This window comes from Genypterus blacodes, unplaced genomic scaffold (assembly GCF_046128005.1).
Source record: "Genypterus blacodes isolate CSIRO-AG114 ecotype Tasmania unplaced genomic scaffold, CSIRO-AGI_Gbla_v1 ptg000112l_1, whole genome shotgun sequence".
Classification (NCBI taxonomy): domain Eukaryota; kingdom Metazoa; phylum Chordata; class Actinopteri; order Ophidiiformes; family Ophidiidae; genus Genypterus; species Genypterus blacodes.
In genome coordinates this window covers 2,405,275-2,424,183 of record NW_027466916.1, presented here as the reverse complement: position 1 = coordinate 2,424,183, position 18,909 = coordinate 2,405,275, and the positions used below count along the sequence as shown (strand labels likewise).

At 50.2% G+C, this 18,909-nt stretch overlaps 1 protein-coding gene across 1 annotated transcript in view; it reads left to right on the top strand.

Annotated features, from left to right (window-relative positions):
- LOC143009571 (signal-induced proliferation-associated 1-like protein 1) overlaps positions 1–14,565 on the top strand; it is a 32,478-nt gene extending 17,913 nt beyond the window's left edge. Inside the window, exons 3-21 of the mRNA XM_076161592.1 lie at positions 101–231; positions 1,497–1,685; positions 2,232–2,406; positions 3,132–3,235; positions 3,411–3,568; positions 6,220–6,799; positions 7,941–8,215; positions 8,309–8,572; positions 8,724–8,873; positions 8,960–9,117; positions 9,217–9,275; positions 9,400–9,797; positions 10,640–10,864; positions 11,211–11,373; positions 11,484–11,682; positions 11,787–11,936; positions 12,116–12,233; positions 12,498–12,576; positions 12,842–14,565. Coding sequence (XP_076017707.1) covers positions 101–231; positions 1,497–1,685; positions 2,232–2,406; positions 3,132–3,235; positions 3,411–3,568; positions 6,220–6,799; positions 7,941–8,215; positions 8,309–8,572; positions 8,724–8,873; positions 8,960–9,117; positions 9,217–9,275; positions 9,400–9,797; positions 10,640–10,864; positions 11,211–11,373; positions 11,484–11,682; positions 11,787–11,936; positions 12,116–12,233; positions 12,498–12,576; positions 12,842–12,985 — 3,719 coding nt within the window. The 3' untranslated portion in view covers positions 12,986–14,565. The remainder of the gene's footprint in view (positions 1–100; positions 232–1,496; positions 1,686–2,231; positions 2,407–3,131; positions 3,236–3,410; positions 3,569–6,219; positions 6,800–7,940; positions 8,216–8,308; positions 8,573–8,723; positions 8,874–8,959; positions 9,118–9,216; positions 9,276–9,399; positions 9,798–10,639; positions 10,865–11,210; positions 11,374–11,483; positions 11,683–11,786; positions 11,937–12,115; positions 12,234–12,497; positions 12,577–12,841) is intronic.
- The last annotated feature ends 4,344 nt before the right edge of the window (positions 14,566–18,909 follow it).

Genomic DNA, 18,909 nt, shown 5'->3' with positions numbered 1-18,909 from the left:
TATCTGCTTTAATGTTTACCTATAAGCACACAGTGAAGTAAATCCTCCCTTATGTAAGAGACTGTAATGTAATAACACTCTGCCACTTCCTCCACTACAGAACACTGGAACTACTTTGGGGTGGACGAGTCGGCCGGTCCCGTGGCGATAAGTCTGCGGCGAGAGAAGCTGGAGGAGGAGAAGGAGCACGGCCAGCAGTATAACTACCGCCTCATCTTCAGGACGAGCGAGGTCAGCAGGCAATCCTGTCCGCCGATGCAGACCAGCGTCGTGCTTCCACTCTTTGCTCTAATCACCATTAAAAAGAAGGAGCACTAAAGGGATTTATTGTCGCTGCAAACCTCTCAGTCTGTATCATATCTGTGGCTTTATGGAAGGTGTGTTTACCGCTATGCATGCTGGGATAACGGGACGCCGGAGGGAGAAGGAGTCTCAGTCCTACATTCGCTGTGATGTAGTCGGCCCCGGGGCTGCTCAGCTGTCGCCCCGTATCAGCTGTGTGTGTGTGTGTGTGTGTGTGTGTGTGTGTGTGTGTGTGTGTGTGTGTGTGTGTGTGTGTGTGTGTGTGTGTGTGTGTGTGTGTGTGTGTGTGTGTGTGTGTGTGTGTGTGTGTGTGTGTGTGTGTGTGTGTGTGTGTGTGTGTGTGTGTGTGTGTGTGTGTGTGTGTGTGTGACAGAAACTTCAGGAGGAAGTGCACTTATCTTCCAGCCTCTGAGGCCTGTCAGTGCCACACAACCTCAGATCACCTTGCAGAGACATCGACGTCTCTGTTTCAGTGAAAAAGGGGGCGGTTGTATTCAGTTGCCACGTCGGCTCCTGGTCTGGTGTTTGGTTTGGAATTTTTGTGGCGAGGCGACTCGATTGTAACGCCGGCATTCCCAGACGAAAGGCGAAAGGCTTCCCTCCACTGTTTGTTGTGTGAATTTCCCTCCTGGAGTTGAGTCAGACAGGTGCATGCCATTAAACCCCCCACCTTCCAGACTCAAATACCTCAGGACCCCCGCCTCATATCCCACCTTCAAAACACAGGGAACACAGCGCCATTGTTACGGCCCCGCCCCGAGCCTGCAGGAGAGAAAGTCTCCGTCCGTTCCAGCTGCTTATGATAGGCGAGTGATTGAGTTCACTCCCAGATCCCTGAACAATGCCGAGTCTGTGTGTACACAGAACGCCGGGTCCAACCCTTTCCACCGCCTCTTCCTCAGCTCCACTCTCTGTTTTCCCCAGGCCAGGGCTCCATCATACCTCCCTCCTCCTTTCATGTCAGCTTCTTTAAGAATAAAAACAGAGGATGGAATTACTTTGGGAAGACCACTTTGTTTGCACGTCTGTTTTCCGTCTCCCGTCTTTCCGCACATGCGTGTTTCTGCCAGCTATCTGTGTGTTCCATCTACAGAAGAAAGTTCAAAGCGCTCCAAGCATTCCTGAGGTGCGCTCCCTCTCCTCCTCCTCCTCCTTTTTTAATCTTCTCTTACTCTCCGCCTCCATCCCTTCAGCTGACCACTCTTCGGGGTTCTATCCTGGAGGATGCGGTGCCTTCCACCTCGAAGCACGGCACCGGCCGCGGGCTCCCCGTGAAGGAGGTGTTGGAGTATCTCCTGCCCGAGCTGGACCTGTCCTGCCTCAGGCTGGCCCTCAACACGCCCAAGGTCACTGAGCAGCTGATGAAGCTGGATGAGCAAGGGGTAGGAGGACAAAAAGCACAAAATCATAGCAGTTGGAGAAAAGGAGAATATTTACAGTTGGCTAAGAGACAAAATAAGACGATACACACATACTGCTACATATCTAAAGGATGGTGTTCAGCTGTGTGCACCTCTTTGCCCGCATTTGTTATATATATGGAAAGAGCTTTGTCAGTGTTTTGGGCTTCTTTGATGTTTTGAGTCTCTACATTTACATGCAGGCCATACAGCAGTTTGTGTGTGTGCTGCAGATAAGGCAGGAGTGCAGACTAAGCCTTATGCTACGTTTGGAATTAATAGGATTCCATCGTTCACTGAATATACATGACTCCTAACTTAATTGGCTCGTAAGTTAATTCTTCTGAAGTTACGGTGAGGAAATGCGTCCGGCTCGGGTCGATTACCAGCCCAGGGAGTGTTTACACGCCGGAAGGAATTGACTTACAAACGCATAATGTGGCCGCTTGACACTGATTCATGTCAATTTCAATCCGATTATGTGTGTCGTGCCTCACCCTGTATGCGCGCTTGCTTGTCGATCCCCAGCTGAGTTTCCAGGTCAAAGTGGGCGTGATGTACTGCCGAGCGGGCCAGAGCAGCGAGGAGGAGATGTACAACAACGAGACGGCCGGGCCCGCCCTGGAGGAGTTCCTCCAGCTGCTGGGGGAGAAGATCCGCCTCAAGGGCTTCACCAAGTACAGAGCCCAGCTGGACACCAAAAGTAAACATTCTCCAACAGAAAACAAACACACACACACACACACACTGGCCCCATCTCATATAAACCATTAACCCATTAACCACAGAGCCCATTGTTCCCCCCTCTTCATCTTCTTTATAGCACCTAGACTTTGCCCTTTAATCTGGCATTAGTCAAATATTTCCTTTGGCTGTCCTTCATCTCATTCTTTATTGTGAGAGTCTTTCATACACTTGCTACCTTGTGTGTGTCCACTGCAAACCCCCCCTCAGTGGTCCTCCCCAGGTGCAGGAAGCTGCCGTATCATATCAGTGGACGGACGAGCTGTAATTTCAAGCCTGGCCGTTTGTCCGACTTGACAGAAATACAATCTGCAGATGAGTCAGATGAATGGAGTCGCACACCTCGGGCTCCCGGCTTCATTGTTTAAGCAAACATTGAAATGAAATTGAAAGTGCGCGGCCAAGCGGTCGACTTTGCGCTGGTTGACTCAAACATCAAACGAGCTGCACACCGCTTCACTTACACCTCGTCTGAGTGAAGCACTTTAGGCTTCTCATTGTTTCTGACACTCGTCTCATCCAGGCTGACATTGATCCACGCTCCACTATTGTCTCTTTGTTTTGGCTCTGGGGGAAATTGTGTCCCTTCCTTTCACAGCACACACACACACACTGAATGTACATGTGAGAGAGATTTATGACACGATAATGGCTCACAACATTGTATCGCTATTTTTCCCCCAGCGGATTCCACGGGCACCCATTCCCTCTACACCACATACAAGGACTATGAGATCATGTTCCATGTGACCACTCTGCTGCCGTACACACCCAACAATAAACAGCAGGTACAGCACAACAACTACTGCCATATTTCATGGAGCAATTAGCGGCTAAGCTCTCAGATTTGATGGTTCTGAACATTTTATTGTTTTCATATTGTAGATGGAATGTAAGGTATGTTTGGTATGTCTGCGTCCCCCACCTGTCCTAGCACATGCTTTGTTGTCCTCCACTGTCTAGTTGCTGAGGAAGCGCCACATAGGGAACGACATCGTGACCATTGTGTTCCAGGAGCCGGGCTCTCACCCCTTCACCCCCAAGGCCGTCCGCTCTCACTTCCAGCACGTCTTCATCATCGTCCGCGTGCACAACCCGTGTTCTGACAGCACGTGCTACAGGTGAGTCTGGATTTAAACTAGACTGAAAGAGCGCCTAGGTTTCAAGATGTCTGTGGTTGGAGTCGATAACCTGAAGGCATGGGATTAGATTCTGGGACCAAGCATGAAAACACTCGCCGCTCTCTCAGAGGGATCTGTTGTTCCCGATGAGCAGCGAGACAAATCGGGGGAATAACTTGAACCAAAGCCAGGAGTGATGTGGACTATAAACCCGGCTCCACACACACACACACACACACACTGCTCAGAGTAAACCTAAAAGCTCCTCAGCCTCGCTCTTCACACGGCCCCAGCAGGTACCGAGCACTAAGACAAAAGCATTGACCAGAGGCCATGGGTCACAGCAGAACATAAAGCCTGTTGCGTGACCGTGGTCTCCTCTCTGCGGTGGGCGTGTGTGTTGCTTACGTGCCGGCGTGAGTATAAATTTGTGTGATTACGCTCAGCGGGGAGAGTGGCTGTCTGAGCTGATGAGAGTTCTCCTCCTTTTCCCTTTTGGATGCTTCTTGACGTTGTGATGATCAGACTCAGTGGAGTTCACACTCACAGTATGCATCACCACACACAGACACACACACTCACACATTCTTTGCTCTGTGTACACACACATTATGCACACATAACTTGCTCCCTCTCCATCTCCTTCTCTCTCCTTTCCTCCTTTTGCCTCTTTCTCATGCTCACTTACGCATGCACACGCACACACACACACAGTTTCCCATAATCCACATACAAAAGCTAACTCTTCACACACTCACAGATATAATACAACTCCCCCCTCGTCCTCCTCCTCCCCCTGCCTGCCTGCCTGCCACTTTGCCTTTGGGCAGTGGGAGCCGGAGTGGTCTGAAGGAGTTAGCTCCACGCACATGAAGAGCTCCCTCCACCCGGACATGCATGCGAGTGGGCGAGATCGTCGAGTCCCTCAGAGCTCACAGAGTCGTCCTGGGGATCGGACGGGTCAGTGTCGCATTCCGTGAACACCCGCGTCCAGTTGGGCTCCGTTTATTTGAAAGCTGGAGCTTGGAACCTGCGTGTTTTTGGTTTTGTAAAGGGAGAGGCGCGGGACAGAGCGGCTGTGAGGAGGATCTGGCAACTCCACCCAGGGTCGCTTACACACTCTCTCCTCTCCTTTACCTTCTACCTGTACTGTATGCTGTGGATCTATACGCTGTACATCTAGACCGCACCGGTGTCTGTTCTGTCCCAAGGCTTTTTCCTCGGCATGGCTTTTTCTCTTCGTGATTTGGAGGGAAGTGGTGGGTCCCTGATGAAAACACTGGAAGGGCATTCAAGAGCTACAAGAGCTTGAGCTATTCCTGCCTTGTGTCACAGCAGCGCCTCAGCAACCGCCTTTTCCTCTTGCATTCATTGTGACAAGCATTCAGAGTATTCAGCAGTTTATCATCTGAAAGGCATGGCTGCTACTTGGTGAAGTCAGGAGGTAAGGTTTCTTGTATTGTGTTATTGCTTGAAACCTGTGCGACTTGTGAATCTTACGGGACTGCAGGTTTACATCTCGTCTCCGTCTCCTGTCACATGTGATTTTTTCTACGTCGTGATTTGTTGAGTCATCCACTTCCTTAGCGGTCTGTTGTTGAGGTTCGGATCATGCCGGGGTCATTTTGAGTCAGAGAGTGGAGCATTAGTGGAGTAAGAGGCCCCGGGGCCAATCCAGTGCTAATCTGCTGCTTTTAAGCGCTGCCTCAAAGTCACATTGGGCCAGAAAGTCAGATTGCATAACTCGCTCTTTGTTTGGGAAAAGCAGGCGGATCATTCCTGCCATTCCGTTTGGAGCTGCATCCACTTCTCCTCTCTGTGATGGAGCAGAGTGACAGTGACAGCGTGGCAGAGCGTCAAATGTGTGTGTGTGGATTTATGTTATTTATACGCCGCAGTCATGGAGATGCACAGATGAGTGTGACTGTGCTGTCTGCTGTCAAAACTGTCACATCACTTTATTTAATTGTTATTCAAATTTTGATCTCTGCTTAGTCATAAATCTTCTGTGTGTGTGTGTGTGTGTGTGTGTGTGTGTGTGTGTGTGTGTGTGTGTGTGTGTGTGTGTGTGTGTGTGTGTGTGTGTGTGTGTGTGTGTGTGTGTGTGTGTGTGTGTGTGTGTGTGTGTGTGTGTGTGTGCATTCAGAGCTGTCCTAAAGGATGCATGCATGTCAAATATAAACTCCTGCAGCCCGTTCACTCAATTAGCCCCGAATTTTGTAAATGAAACTCTTCTGCATTCCAAAGCTTTAACACCAGATTGGAGACAGCAGAACACACTGTGTATCCCTGTTTACTAATTTATAGAAATCCAACATTGGAGCAGCTATTGTGGAGGTGGAATAGGAGCGTTGGAGGGTAACAGGAGGAGAGTTTAGCCCATAGGAAGTCTCACGCCCTCCTTTATGCTGGGAAGCTAAACAGGTCAAAGGCAACAATACCTCAGGGGAAACTGCTGAGACGTCCCTGCTATTCTTTACCAGGCCGTATTCTGTTTGTCCTCACAGTGTTTGTCCCTCTGAGCTGTGCATTCCCCTCTTACACTTAAAGCACACTGATGCAAATCCATGGGAGAAATACTTATGGCTTACAAGTCATTTTATTTCTATATTACTTGCTCCTCAACCCTCCCTGCTCTTCTTCCCCTGCAGTGTGGCCGTCACCCGTTCACAAGACGTTCCATCCTTCGGTCCGCCGATCCCCAAGGGTGTCACCTTCCCCAAGTCCACCGTCTTCAGGGACTTCCTGCTGGCCAAGGTCGTTAACGCCGAGAACGCAGCCCACAAGTCGGAGAAGTTTGGAGCCATGGCGACGCGCACGCGGCAGGAGTACCTGCGGGACCTGGCGGAGCGTCACGTGACAAACACACCGGTGGAGCCCACAGGGAAGTTCCCCTTCATCTCCCTGGCTCACAAGCGACGGGAGAAGGTGCGTCCGTACAGCGGAGCCGAGCTTCGCAGCCTCGGGGCCGTGACCTGGCAGGTTCACGCCGAAGACCAGGTGGCGGGCGCCGAGCGGGAGTGCCTGCTGGCCATCTCCAGCGACTTCATCATCCTGCTGGATCAGGAGGCCAAGGCGGTCGTGTTTAACTGCGCCACGCGCGATGTGATCGGCTGGTCGACCGGGAGTCCCGCCTCCATGAAGATCTTCTACGAGCGAGGCGAGAGCGTGTCCCTGCGCTCCATCAACAACAACACGGAGGACTTTGGTGAGGTCGTCAAGAGACTGGAGGTCAGTGGAGCGACGCTGCTGTCTCATTAGCATACACACCATCTGCTGGAGCTGCCACACAGGCTGCGCCGCCTCTGATGACATCACTGTTTCACTGTGTTTATTATCATATTTACAATTTGCCCTCTAATCCTGAACACACAACACTGACAGAAGGGGGGGGGGGGGGGGGGGAGCCACGCTGCGTTTGGGTGGGATGGGAAATTGGGCAAAAACCAATTTGGAAATTACAATGGAGCGGCCGCCAAAGTCGTATTTACAACTCGTAAACTTCAGGATTATTGCTGCTACTTAACCAGTTGCGCTGTGTAACTTGCCCTCTTCACCCTCTGGGCTGGAGAAAATGGCGGCCGTGCCTATAAAACAGAACAAAAGCAGTATTATAGTTTTACACCGCACTTCCCTGTTGCAGCTGAATCTTCCGATCAGCACTCGAACGCAGCATTCATTTCTAAATTACGCAGGAGCAAAGTGTTTAGCGAAGTGTTCTGGTAGTTTAATCTTTACGGTTGACTGTTTAAACATGTTGTGCCCTCTGTCCAGCTCCCCCGACAGCAGAGTGAAATCATATTGTGCGTGTTATTACAGCAACACGAGGGCGTAGCCTGGAATTATACTGCCCACCAAAGCCACCGCTGTTGTGTTGTAAACTCCATGATTATAAGCCGTCCTAAACACAACACACAGCAATCAGTGATACGAGACAATTACCGGCGTATTTGAAATAGCGCAGGTAAGGCAACGCTTTGATGGCAAGGAATTTTGGCTCGTTCTGTCTGACGGCTTAAGATTTAGACGGCGGTAAACAAGGTGAAGAATGAATGCAGGTACAGACACGTGTTTTGGGATCTTGGGAGAAGTCAGCCGGATCCCGATGGAGCTCGGCTGCTGCGGTTCACTTCCAGGTCACTGTAACCGCCATTTAGTCCTCAGGTAGCAGCAGGGAGAGACGGGGTGTGTGTCGTTTATACGGGATGTGAAACGTATCTTTTGGAAATTAAAGGCTTCTGTGTTCATAGGGTTGTGATGGATAGATTTAGATCCTGTTCCAGCTTGTGACAGGAAGCTGCGGTTGTAGAGAAGAATCTGTCAGTAAATCTTTACGTCTCAGTCATTTCCACTTCTCCACTCTGTCCTCTAGCTGTTGACCAAAGGCAGTCAGACCACAGAGATGACCCTGCGCCGCAACGCCCTGGGCCAGCTGGGCTTCCACGTCAACTTTGAGGGCATCGTGGCCGAGGTGGAGCCGTACGGATACGCCTGGCAGGCCGGACTCAGGCAGGGCAGCCGCCTGGTGGAGATCTGCAAGGTGGCGGTGGCCTCACTGTCCCACGAGCAGATGATCGACCTCCTCCGGACCTCCGTCACAGTCAAAGTGGTCATCATTCCTCCCCACGAGGACTCCACGCCACGCAGGTAGACGGACATGTTTGTTTCACTTCATCTGTCTGTCGCCTTTTAAAGCCACCCGTGAAGTATTGTGACCGCAAGTGGTTGTTATGCCAACAGGGGCTTCTCAGAGATGTACCACATGCCACTGGTGGATTACAAGAACCACAAAGAGGGAATGCCTTACGAGCTCAAGTTCCCCTTCCGCACCAACAACAACGCCAACGCCACCAAGTGGCCACGGACCTCATCCAGCCCTCAAACGCGTCCCGGCGGCATTGGAGGGACGCTGATCAAGGCCCCGCCTGCAGACTTCGCTGAGCGCACGTCAGCCGTCATGCCCCGCAGCGTCTCCAGCGACGGGCGGCCCCTCAACCCTAAAAGGTCAGAGAATGTCTCAAATATGTTGTGGCTTTTCTTGCGGCCAAGTGTTTCCTCACAGCATCAATCAGAAGATCTAAGAGAATGCAGACAAATTGAATTCCTAGCTGCAGGCCGCCTGCCTGACGTCTGTGTCGTCTCTCTGTCGCTGTAGATATTCCCCAGGGAACGACAACTACGCTCTCGCCTGCTCCATTGCGATGGGTCGATCCATGCACAACACAAACTCCCCCTCCAGTCTCCCGTACGGTGAAAGCGGCACCATGAACTCCATCCAGTGGAGACAGAAGTGTACACCTGACGGGTACGGACGTCATTTAAAGTTCCTGCTATTGGCCTGTTGAACGTAGTGTTTGGTACGTTAGGTGACCTCCTTCGTCTGCCTCTCAGGTTTAACAACAACAACTGCCAGTCTCCTGCGTTGTCGGGGCGGCAGGTGGTGGGCGACGGCGTCAATGGGATCAAAATGAGCGGCGGCACGGTCGCCGGCTGGCCCAGAGTCGCAGAGGGAGAAGCGGGTGGCAGAAGCGGGGACAAACCAAGCACAGGTAAGAAGATGGGATCCAACACTTCAACATGTCTTTGATAAACATAACAACTTGTCTACATATCTGATGTGTGTGTGTGTTTGTGTTTGCTTGATTCAGACTCTGTGGTTTCCAAGGCAGTGATCCCTCGCATGCCGTCTCCTAACAAGAGCACAAAGGTGAGGCTGCATTTATTTCAGAACTCAATTCGACAGTTTGAGTTTTCAGATTCTAAATCAGCAGCAAGCTCCATGTCATTTCAGTTCCCAGCGTGTAAAGGGTTAATCAGCTCTCTCCTCTCAGGCGGACGCTCCGTACTCATCCAGCCAGTCCAGCAGCAACACGCTCTCCAGCAACGCCTCAAGCTCCGCCCACAGCGACGAGAAGTGGTACGAGGTAGGCTCTCGGGCGGGGGTCCGCGGCGAGCTGGAGCTCAACGGCTACCTGCAGGGCGTCTCCACCGACAGCGGCATCGACGCCACCTCCTTCACCGCCACCCAGAGCAGCACGGCGTCCTCCACCGGCGCCTTCAGGGCCAAAGACAAAGTCCCCTGGCAGGAGGACCCGGCGGGCGACCACAGGGCGTCTGACGCTTCGCCTCCCTCGCCCGACTCCCTGGGCCCCGGCGGAGGGGCGGAGGTGCCGGCCAGGGCTCCCGACAGCGGCTCCTACCCCCTGAGTGACGCGGCCTCCCACTCCAGGTGCGCTGCTGCTCTGCTTGTAGGCAGCGAGGGGATTTGTTCCCTCGCATCAAACGTTTCACTAACAGACACTGATGCATTGTAGTCCACATATATCCTGCAACGCCCCAGATGGAAAAGTCCAAAGGTTTGCGGTTCGGCTTTGGCAGAGGGAGAGACTTTGTGTGTGTGTCTGTGTGTGTGTGTGTGTGTGTGTGTGTGTGTGTGTGTGTGGCTTTGCATTTGTACATATCCCGGTGTCAATGATAGAAAGGAAGTGCTTGAAGCTGCTAGATGTGCAAACTGTGAGCTCAGCACTGTTCCCTCCTCTTTTAAATCCCACTTCCTGTGAATCAACTGCAGCTTTCCTCTCTTCTTCACTCAGCCAGAAATAACTCAGCACCAAAAAGCTCCGTGCATGGGCAACTTTGCTGTATACGGCTCGGAAAGTTACAGTTTCAAAACTTTTCAAAAACCTTTGTGTTGAACAACTGGAGTGTGTGTGTGTGTGTGGAGTTATAACTTTAGACGTATGAGTGACAGAATCAAACCTATTTGTTCCTGGATTCCTTCTGTCTGTCTTCATCTTCTGTCTTCATGGTGGCGCTATGACAACAGTGAATTGTTATTAGTAACCTCTGAACCTGCCACAGTAAACTTGTGACGCAGGTGTAGAGCCTGTCTGTCTCATCCATCGTCTATATGAATGGAAATGTGAACGTAACATCATATTCATGCAGTAAACTGTTACATAAGTGTGTGTTTCTCATATTCTGCACTCCCAGTCTTCTTCCCTTTGGATGTCCTGCTGGGATGTCAACCTCTGTGTCATGTTTTCCAATGTCTCTGTCCTCTGTCTCCAGCACGCTGAGCTCTGGACACTCGGGGAGTCCGGTGGGCCCGGCCTGCAGCTCCACATCCCCCCAGGAGGAGCGAGCCTCCTCCCCTTCCTCCCCTTCCTCCCCCAACTCCCAATCCCCCGGGCCCAAGAGCTTCTACCCCCGCCAAGGAGCCACCTCCAAGTACCTGATTGGCTGGAAGAAACCAGGGGGTACCGTCAACCCTGTGGACTTTGGCAGCAGTCGGAAGTAAGAATCCACGCCGGCGGCACATGAGCGATGTTTTCTCGCAGCATCTGTGAATGTTTAAAGGTTCTGTCTGGTGCTGGGCTGGGTGTTGTGAAAGGATTTGGTTTCGGTGCACAAATTCATCTTGTTGTCTGTGTTGTTGATGATTGAGAGGCGGAGGAGAGGAGAGACTGATGGCTTGTGGAGTTTGAGCAGCACTGCCCCCATGTGGCCCAGCTTGGTTTTGAAGCTTATGCATTCAGAAGAAGTTTAGAATATTCGTCCATTATTAATCATTGTTGTGGTAAATAACGTTTACATTTGCTTCCTTCTGGGTCTCACTGTTCTCACTTGCTTCTGTCTTCAGGCGTCACCAGAGCGACGGCCTGCTGGGCGGTCAGCCACAGCTCAGGGCAAACCTCCGAGGCTCCCAGTCCCCTCAGCGCCAAGCTGCCAAATCCAGCCTGGAAGAAGATCTGAAGAAGCTCATCACACTTGACAGCCCTCCACCTTCTGCCTGCATGGAGAAGGTACTGAGGCAGGCTGGGGGACATGTGGCAGTCAGTCAGTCAGTCAGGCAGTGTAGATGTAAACTTCTGCAATACATTTTTTATGAATCTCTGTTTCCTTCTCTCTGCAGCCTTTGTTTCCAGCCCCGTCCTCCCGGCGTCGCTCCCTCCACAGAACCTTCTCAGATGAGAGCATCTACAGCGGGCAGAGGGAGCCATCTTGCAGCGGACAGGGTGACACACCCACAGACCTTCTCTTCAGCTCCTCCACCATTCCTCGCTCACCTGCTCGCCACGGGCCGAGCCGCCGCCCTTCGCACAAGTCACTAGGTAATCCTGCATGCACCTCTCACTGCTGGCTGGATGACAGCTTCATGCCTGTCTTTATAGTGTTTATTATAGTGTTTTCACCGTCCTGTTCTGTTGCCATGCAGGAGACCTGTCAGCTCCAGAGAGCTCAGCCCTGGAGCAGGAGAAGAAGATGCAGCAGCTCCAGGATCCTGCCCTCATGCCCCTGCCTGACAGCGGGGCAGATGGCCCTCTGGACTGGGCCCATCTGGTGGACGCAGCCAAGGCCTTCGAGGGTAAACACACCCTCTCCTTATCAATACTCCACATTACTAGAGCCAATGGTTAGTTACTGCGAGTACTGGAGGATTAAAAGGGGGCAGAGCAGATAAACTCAACTGTCATCTTTGTTGCGGCCTGAAGAGGGCAGTGTTATTCTAGCATTCTTCATCGTCTCTCAATGTGTTGCATCCAGAGCAGAGACTGGTCTTCCTCGCGGCCCAGGAGGAGAGCGCCATGGCTGAGAGCACAACCACCAGCGCCCCCCAGCAGGCGGAGCCTCAGGCAGCCCCCCTGAGGCAGCCCTCGCCTGGGTAAGAGCCCTCAGGTCATGGCCAGGGGAACAGTGTTTCCTGATCTCGTTTCCAACGTAGCAAACTACACTGCCACAGCTGACGAGACAAATCAATCCTCCCCTCAGGTTAACCACATACAGATCAGTAAACACAATAAACTAAAACCTGAGTACGCCGTTATCAAACATGACCATCAGCGGGTTAAAGAGCTCATAGAGCAGCAGTGGCAGTGTGTGCCTGTGTGTGCCTGGTGCCTAATGTTGTGGACGTGTCGCCTCACAGAGAGGATCCTGCCTGTCTGATGGGGAAGGTGAGCCAGTTGGAGTCGATGGTGAAGGCTCTACAGGACGATCTAAAGAAGGTGAGAGCTCCTCTAATGTCTTCATCCATCCTGTCCTCCATGGGTTTCACACGTTTTGTATGCTGCACACACACACACACAAAAGGCATCACAGGATCAATCCACTTTCCTTGAACAATCAACAGATGAAAGTAAATGAGGAACCTTGAACCTCAGAAGGTTCTGCTTGTTGCTAGGCAGATTCTTCACCAGCTTCTGGTTAAATCCGTCATCCTTCAAAAGGTCATAAACTGTGTGTGTGTGTGTGTGTGTTTGTCACCACCAGGAGATGGATGCCAAGGCGTCGCTGCAGGCTCAGGTCCAGAACCTGCGAGAGGACAACCAGCGCCTCCTGGAGGAGTCCTACAGCGCCTCCACCAAGCTCAAGAAGTTCACCGAGTGGGTCTTCAACACCATCGACATGAACTGACGCCCGCAGCCACCGACGGCTCTCCGGCGGACATTTGACCGCAACACAAGCTGATCACAAACGCAGCCGTTTCTTACTGTGCACACGATGTAACGTCCGTCATCACCCAGAAAAGACTCCTGCTTATGAAACGTGATCGTGTGAAGCGATTGGCCCTCGGGCTTTTTACCGAAATGCCAACGCAGACTTGACTGCCGCCGTTCAGCTTTGTGGACCTGTGATGTAATCGTGAAATACTGAAGCATAATCATGGAAAGGTCAGGGGTAATGTGGAGGAAAGAGAAGAGAAGTGGCAGATTTGATCAGCATGCAGTCTCTTCCTTAAACAATGTTGATGCTTTGTGTCCAATCTAACAGACTGTAGGCCCTCCTGCATGTTGGCGTGAAACTTTAAGGCGTCCCCATTTAACTCCCGGGATTTGACCTCCAACTTAACCATTTTTTAATCACAAATTGACAAAATCTTCACCCCATGTGAGAGTTTGGTATCGTCCTATATTCCTCTGATGGAGTGTGACGCTCTGAGTGTGTGTGTGTGCGTCGATTTTATTCAATTTTGACATTTTTATTACTACAGAAAAACAAATCAAGCTATCAGAGATTATGAGATCATGAGGGACTTTGACCCCCGGTAAAACGCTATGCTTTCAAAAACAAAGCATTAAGTGGACGCAGACTGGAGAGTACGTACTGTAAACACTGTAAGGTCGAGTGCCTGTGTAAAAGATTGTACAAGTGTAGAAAATGTGTGATTTCTAGAGGGTTAACGCGAGGAAAAGCTTGTATAGGATTACAGCTCGGAGACGACGGAAGAAGAAAATATATATTGTAAAAAACACAAAAGAGTATTGGTGCCATAAAGGGAAAGCAGATATTCAGATTTGTCTTGTAAATGTATCATATGTTTATTTTCTCACCTCTGCCCTTGATATTATATGTAAAGAGTATTTATGAGGAAGATTAGGGCCAATAACAGACAAACTTCTGACCTAATTATTGAATTTTACCCTGAAAAATGTTTAACCGTTCTCTCCCAACCTTTGCCTGCTGCGGTAGATTGAGCAACAGTGCCACCTAGTGTCGGTAACATGTAAAATGTTACATGGAACCGACGATCCCTAGCATGCTGAGAGGCCTCGCCAGAGAAACCTGATCCCTAATTTGAGGTTGAATCAGTTGTGTTGGGTGTATAGAGATGTAAAGTTCCAGATACAGACGACCTGTAGACCTGTAGGTGACCTGGCATAACACGAGTCCCTGTTTAAGCCTCATTGCTGTTTCCTTTTATACTCTCTCACTGTGCAACTGTATATAAGGAGACTTTGATATTCATCTGGATTTGCACCTTCTTTTTAAGATTATTTTTGATGCTTTGTTTTTTTTTTTTTTTTTTGCTTTTGCGGCAATGATACACAGGAGAGGGGCGGGAAAGACAAAACCCGAGTCCGGGGCAGCGTGTCGTAGCTCCTGCACCTCCATCCTTTAACACGTGTGGCAGCATGTGATTCTGTTTCTGTTGAGCTGTGATGATGTGTAAAAGAAAATGTTTATATCTATTAAAGATATTTTGTTGAATTACACTTTGGGCGTTTTGGGAGCCAGATGTGTGTGTGTGTGTGAAGGACGTGTGGTGAGAACGTGAGTTTGGCCAACATTAAATACTGTGCTGTTAATGTTTAATAAGACAAACAGGAAATTAATATGTATGTGCTGGTGGCTTAGAGAGTAAACAGATACCCGCTGGTGGAGCTCCTGCCCGCTGATGTGTTGTGATTAACAGGGAGCTGCTGTTTTTCCACCCAGGCGTGATTACACAAGGCAGCCGCCCAGACAGAGACGAGCCCGACTGGGCAGCCTTGATGGATGAGGATGACCGGAGATGCACAGCAGGAGTGGAGAGGCTAAGGAGAACCATTATGGATCCAAGTAAACCACTGTAACAGCTGGGTTAGGGCTCCGATTTGGAACAGGCCTGAAAATGCTTCAAAATGTAATGTAATGAGTGACTAAGTGCTTATTTGAACTACAAATACTAAATTCCAATTCAAACCCTTTGTAATAAATCAAAATGAAATGCTGAAAAACATAAATGTGTACAATAACGCAACAAATGTCTTAATGAAGGATACTTTACAGCTCTTAATGAGACCCACAATCCAATAACTGCACATTTTCATATAACAATTTGTATTTAAATGTGCAGCCCTTGATGGCGGAGCTGCAGGTGTCTCTTCATGGGCGACCGGTGCTGCTCTCTGGCAGTGGCGTGACGGCTGTGTGTGAACAGGCGGTTTAATAATTTAGCAGTAATACAGATTATGGCAGCGCTGGCCCCCTTAAAGCAGATTACACAAGTGTCTGTCTGCCTGCACGCCTGTCTGTCACCTTGTTAATGTCTGCAGCTGTGTTGTTTGTGTGTGTGCGAGCAGTTTGTGATTAACGGGGGGCGGGGGAGGGGGATGGGGTGCTAAGGTATTGCCACAGCAGATGTATAGAGGAGCGGAGATTGATTTGGCAGGCCTGTGATTATGTGAGGTGAGAAGGAGAGGATGTAATGTGCAGCCTTGCTATTTTCAGGCTGAAAGGTCTATGTAAGAAACCTGCTTGCTAAGCACTGTGGGCCCATATTGGTTTGATACTCGCACCACTCACACGAGCGTGTTGACCTCAGTTTCCCCCGGTTACAGCGTTTACTCACAGCAGACGGCTCTGGAGCTGTTTGTTGTTGTTTTCTGGCTGGAGCAGTAGAGGGGAAGCGCTGGACACACACAGCTCAGTGGTTCTCAAACTGTGGACTGAGCACAACTGGTGGTAGTTGAAGCGCCCCCTGGTGGTACAACCTGATTAATTTGTCATTTTTCTTTTAATGAATTAGATGTGTTTATCTATTTAATTGAAAATCTATGCAGACTTTGATTTGTGTCTAAATCATTCACATGCATTTCTGATATCTGTTAGTTGAGGAAAGGCAACATCATCCACGCTGTTTTCTGATCTGGATTGATTTTGGTTTATTGCGTGTGGTTCAGCACAGCCCGGGTGAGTTTTTCCACTCACTCGGTTGCCTTGTCAGTCAGATGCCGCTTACTCGCAAAATCAGCTTTCGAGATCAGTGCGAGAGAACAAGTGGAGCTCCTAACTCCCTCAAATCGCTGGATAAGCAACGCGCGGCTCTGGCAGGAGGCGCGGACATGACAGGAGAGCTCTGCGACGGATAACACCGCGGGGGGGCGAACGCGCCGCGGGGTCTCTGTGTGATTGCTGCTCAGACGAAACAACAACAACAACAATAACGGCAACAAACAGCAGCGGCAGCGGCATGCGCGTTCGGCCGCGCGTCTACATCCGCGTTCGCTCCGCTGGCGCGCGCTCCCGCTCCGGCCGCGCCGCGCGCCTCTTCGGGGGCTTTCGGGATCTCGCGCACCGCAGAGAGGAAGCGGCTGCTCGGCTGAACACTTAGAGCTCGGACCCTTCCGGAGAAAGAAGGAGGATGAGGAGGATGGAAGGAGACAACCAAGTGAATACTCATACATTTATAAAAGGATGTGAAGTTTTATAAATGTAAATGGAGTAAAAGTTGAGGGAGAAAATTGGGATTCCAGCCTGACTGAAGCAACAAGAAACAACCGGTAGAATATGTGAATTAAATTACAGCCACAGATTCAAACAGATGAAATGTTTTGTGTGTACAGGCTGTGAGCACCAAAGCAACATCCTCCTAGTGAAATGTTTCTTATTTTCAGCATCAGTGGGCACTGCTGCAGTGTGACTCTCTCTGTCCTCGTTTCCTCTACACTCTGCATCTCTCTCTCTCTCTCTCTCTCTCTCTCTCTCTCTCTCTCTCTCTCACACACATACACACACACACACACACACACACACACACATATTCTCTCTCTATCTCTCTCTCACGCACCCTCGCTTGTCCATCTTTCTCCTCCTGCTATTTTCCTCTTTATATTCTCTCTAATTCCTTCATCCCTCCCCCTTTTCAAACTTGATCTCCCTCACTGACTCACTCACGCTCTCTCTCTCTCTCTCTCTCTCTCCCTCCCTCTCTCTCTCTCATCCTCGCTCAGACTCCAGCACATGCATCCAGGAGGAGAGGGGTATGAACGTGCTGCACACATGTGAGGATCTCCTGAGCTGCCGGGGCAAGGCAGGACTGCTGAAGAGAGAAGAGGAGGAATAGAGGAGGAATACTGCAGTGAGCTTCTCTCTCTTCTCATCTCTCTCTCTCTCTCTCTCTCTCTCTCTCATCCCCTGCCTTCTTCATCCCCTTCTCTCCCCCTCCACCAATTACACCATGAACCTGCCCGCTGCTTGTTGCTAAGGGGGAGCCAAACGGGGGAGCAGAGTGGACCAGGAGGCATTATTTTGTTTCTAAGGTAATGAACGCTTCAGTAACGGCAGCTGTCAAGGTGTCACACATGTTATCGTTGCAGCTCGACTCCTCACACCGCTGAGACTGAGGCTTGTGCTCAGGACTCAAACACACCACTCCACCAGTTTGTGTGCCTCGTTTGGTGCATGTTTGTGTGTGAACTTCAGCTGACTGTGGTCTCTGCTGGTTTGCTTATTTGAGCCATTGAATGGGACTCTGCTCACTGTGGGTGTATGTGTGTGTGTGTTTGCAGTGTCTGTTTGTATTTGTGTACCTAACAAATTGGTTAATGTTGGGATCTGATCATATCTGCGCTCTCTGCCTGTGTTTCAGTCTCTGTTCCGTCCAGGTCACTTGATGCGAGCGCTCAGTTAACATCCTGCCCGGGTTGCTGCTGTGGACTTTGATTTGCATGCTGGACGGGAGGAAGTTGTTCTCTAAAATTACAGCTTCCTGCGTCCACTGGGGACCTCTTGGCACACCATTGTTTTCTTTAAGTAGGTGCTATGTAATCTATACTGCCTGGCTTTGTATGTGGCCCCTGAGGTGGATACAAAGATTAGCTGTCTACTGTGCACTCACAGACTTGCCAGCCAACGGGGAGTGCTGCACTCCGCACTTCTGGTGACAATAACAAACAGCGAGGCGAGAGCGGGTGATTACTTATTCACTGGTGCACATCGCCGTGCTGTGTGGTGTAACAGATTGAAGTGTTCAGCGATGGTGATGAAGCCACCTCGCTCGTCTGCAGCTGTGCGAGCTGGTGGCACGTCGGAGATTGACTGATGTAATTTAAATTTTCCCCTTTTTTCACCCCAAAGCAGATCTTAAGGGGGCATACCTCCGCCAAGGCACCGACTTGAAGAGAGAGAGCGAGAGAGAGAGGAAAGTATGATCAAACATTGGTCATCTGAGACCCGGATTCCCCTTAAAAGCCCAATTATAGTGTGCAAACAGAAAGAGCTGAGGTCATTTCATAGCTTGTTTGGTCGATTTAAGAGGAACTACACAGTTTGTGAAGATGCCCTCAGACACTCGGCACCACAGCAGCCCTTAGGCGCTTCGTTTAGCTGATTCACCACTTGGCATTGATTCGAGGCGACTTCTTTTCAGAATATTTCTATTTGTGGCTGTTGCATGATTCCTTCTCTGTTTGTTGCTGTGTAGGAATTCGTACTAATGGACCCCCGACCAAGTCTGTGTTGTAGTCCACTGCCTTGGATCTAGACTTCTGTGGACCTACTTTGCTGTAGGACCTTCACCAAAATTTAAGTTTCATCCAAATTGGTTTATAATCCTGCAAACAAACAAAAAAAGATGCAGGTTAAACCTTAAAATCTGCTGCCTCTGTTCTGTCCTCAGAAGGTCATCGTAGAAAACGATAATTGCAGTGAGTTGTAGGCTTTTTTTGAAACACACACAAACACACACACACACACACACACACACACACACACACACACACACACTCCTCTAGTCTCTTCTCTTTCGTTCACCAGATTAAAGCACTCACGAATGCTTTAACCCATTTCATACAGAC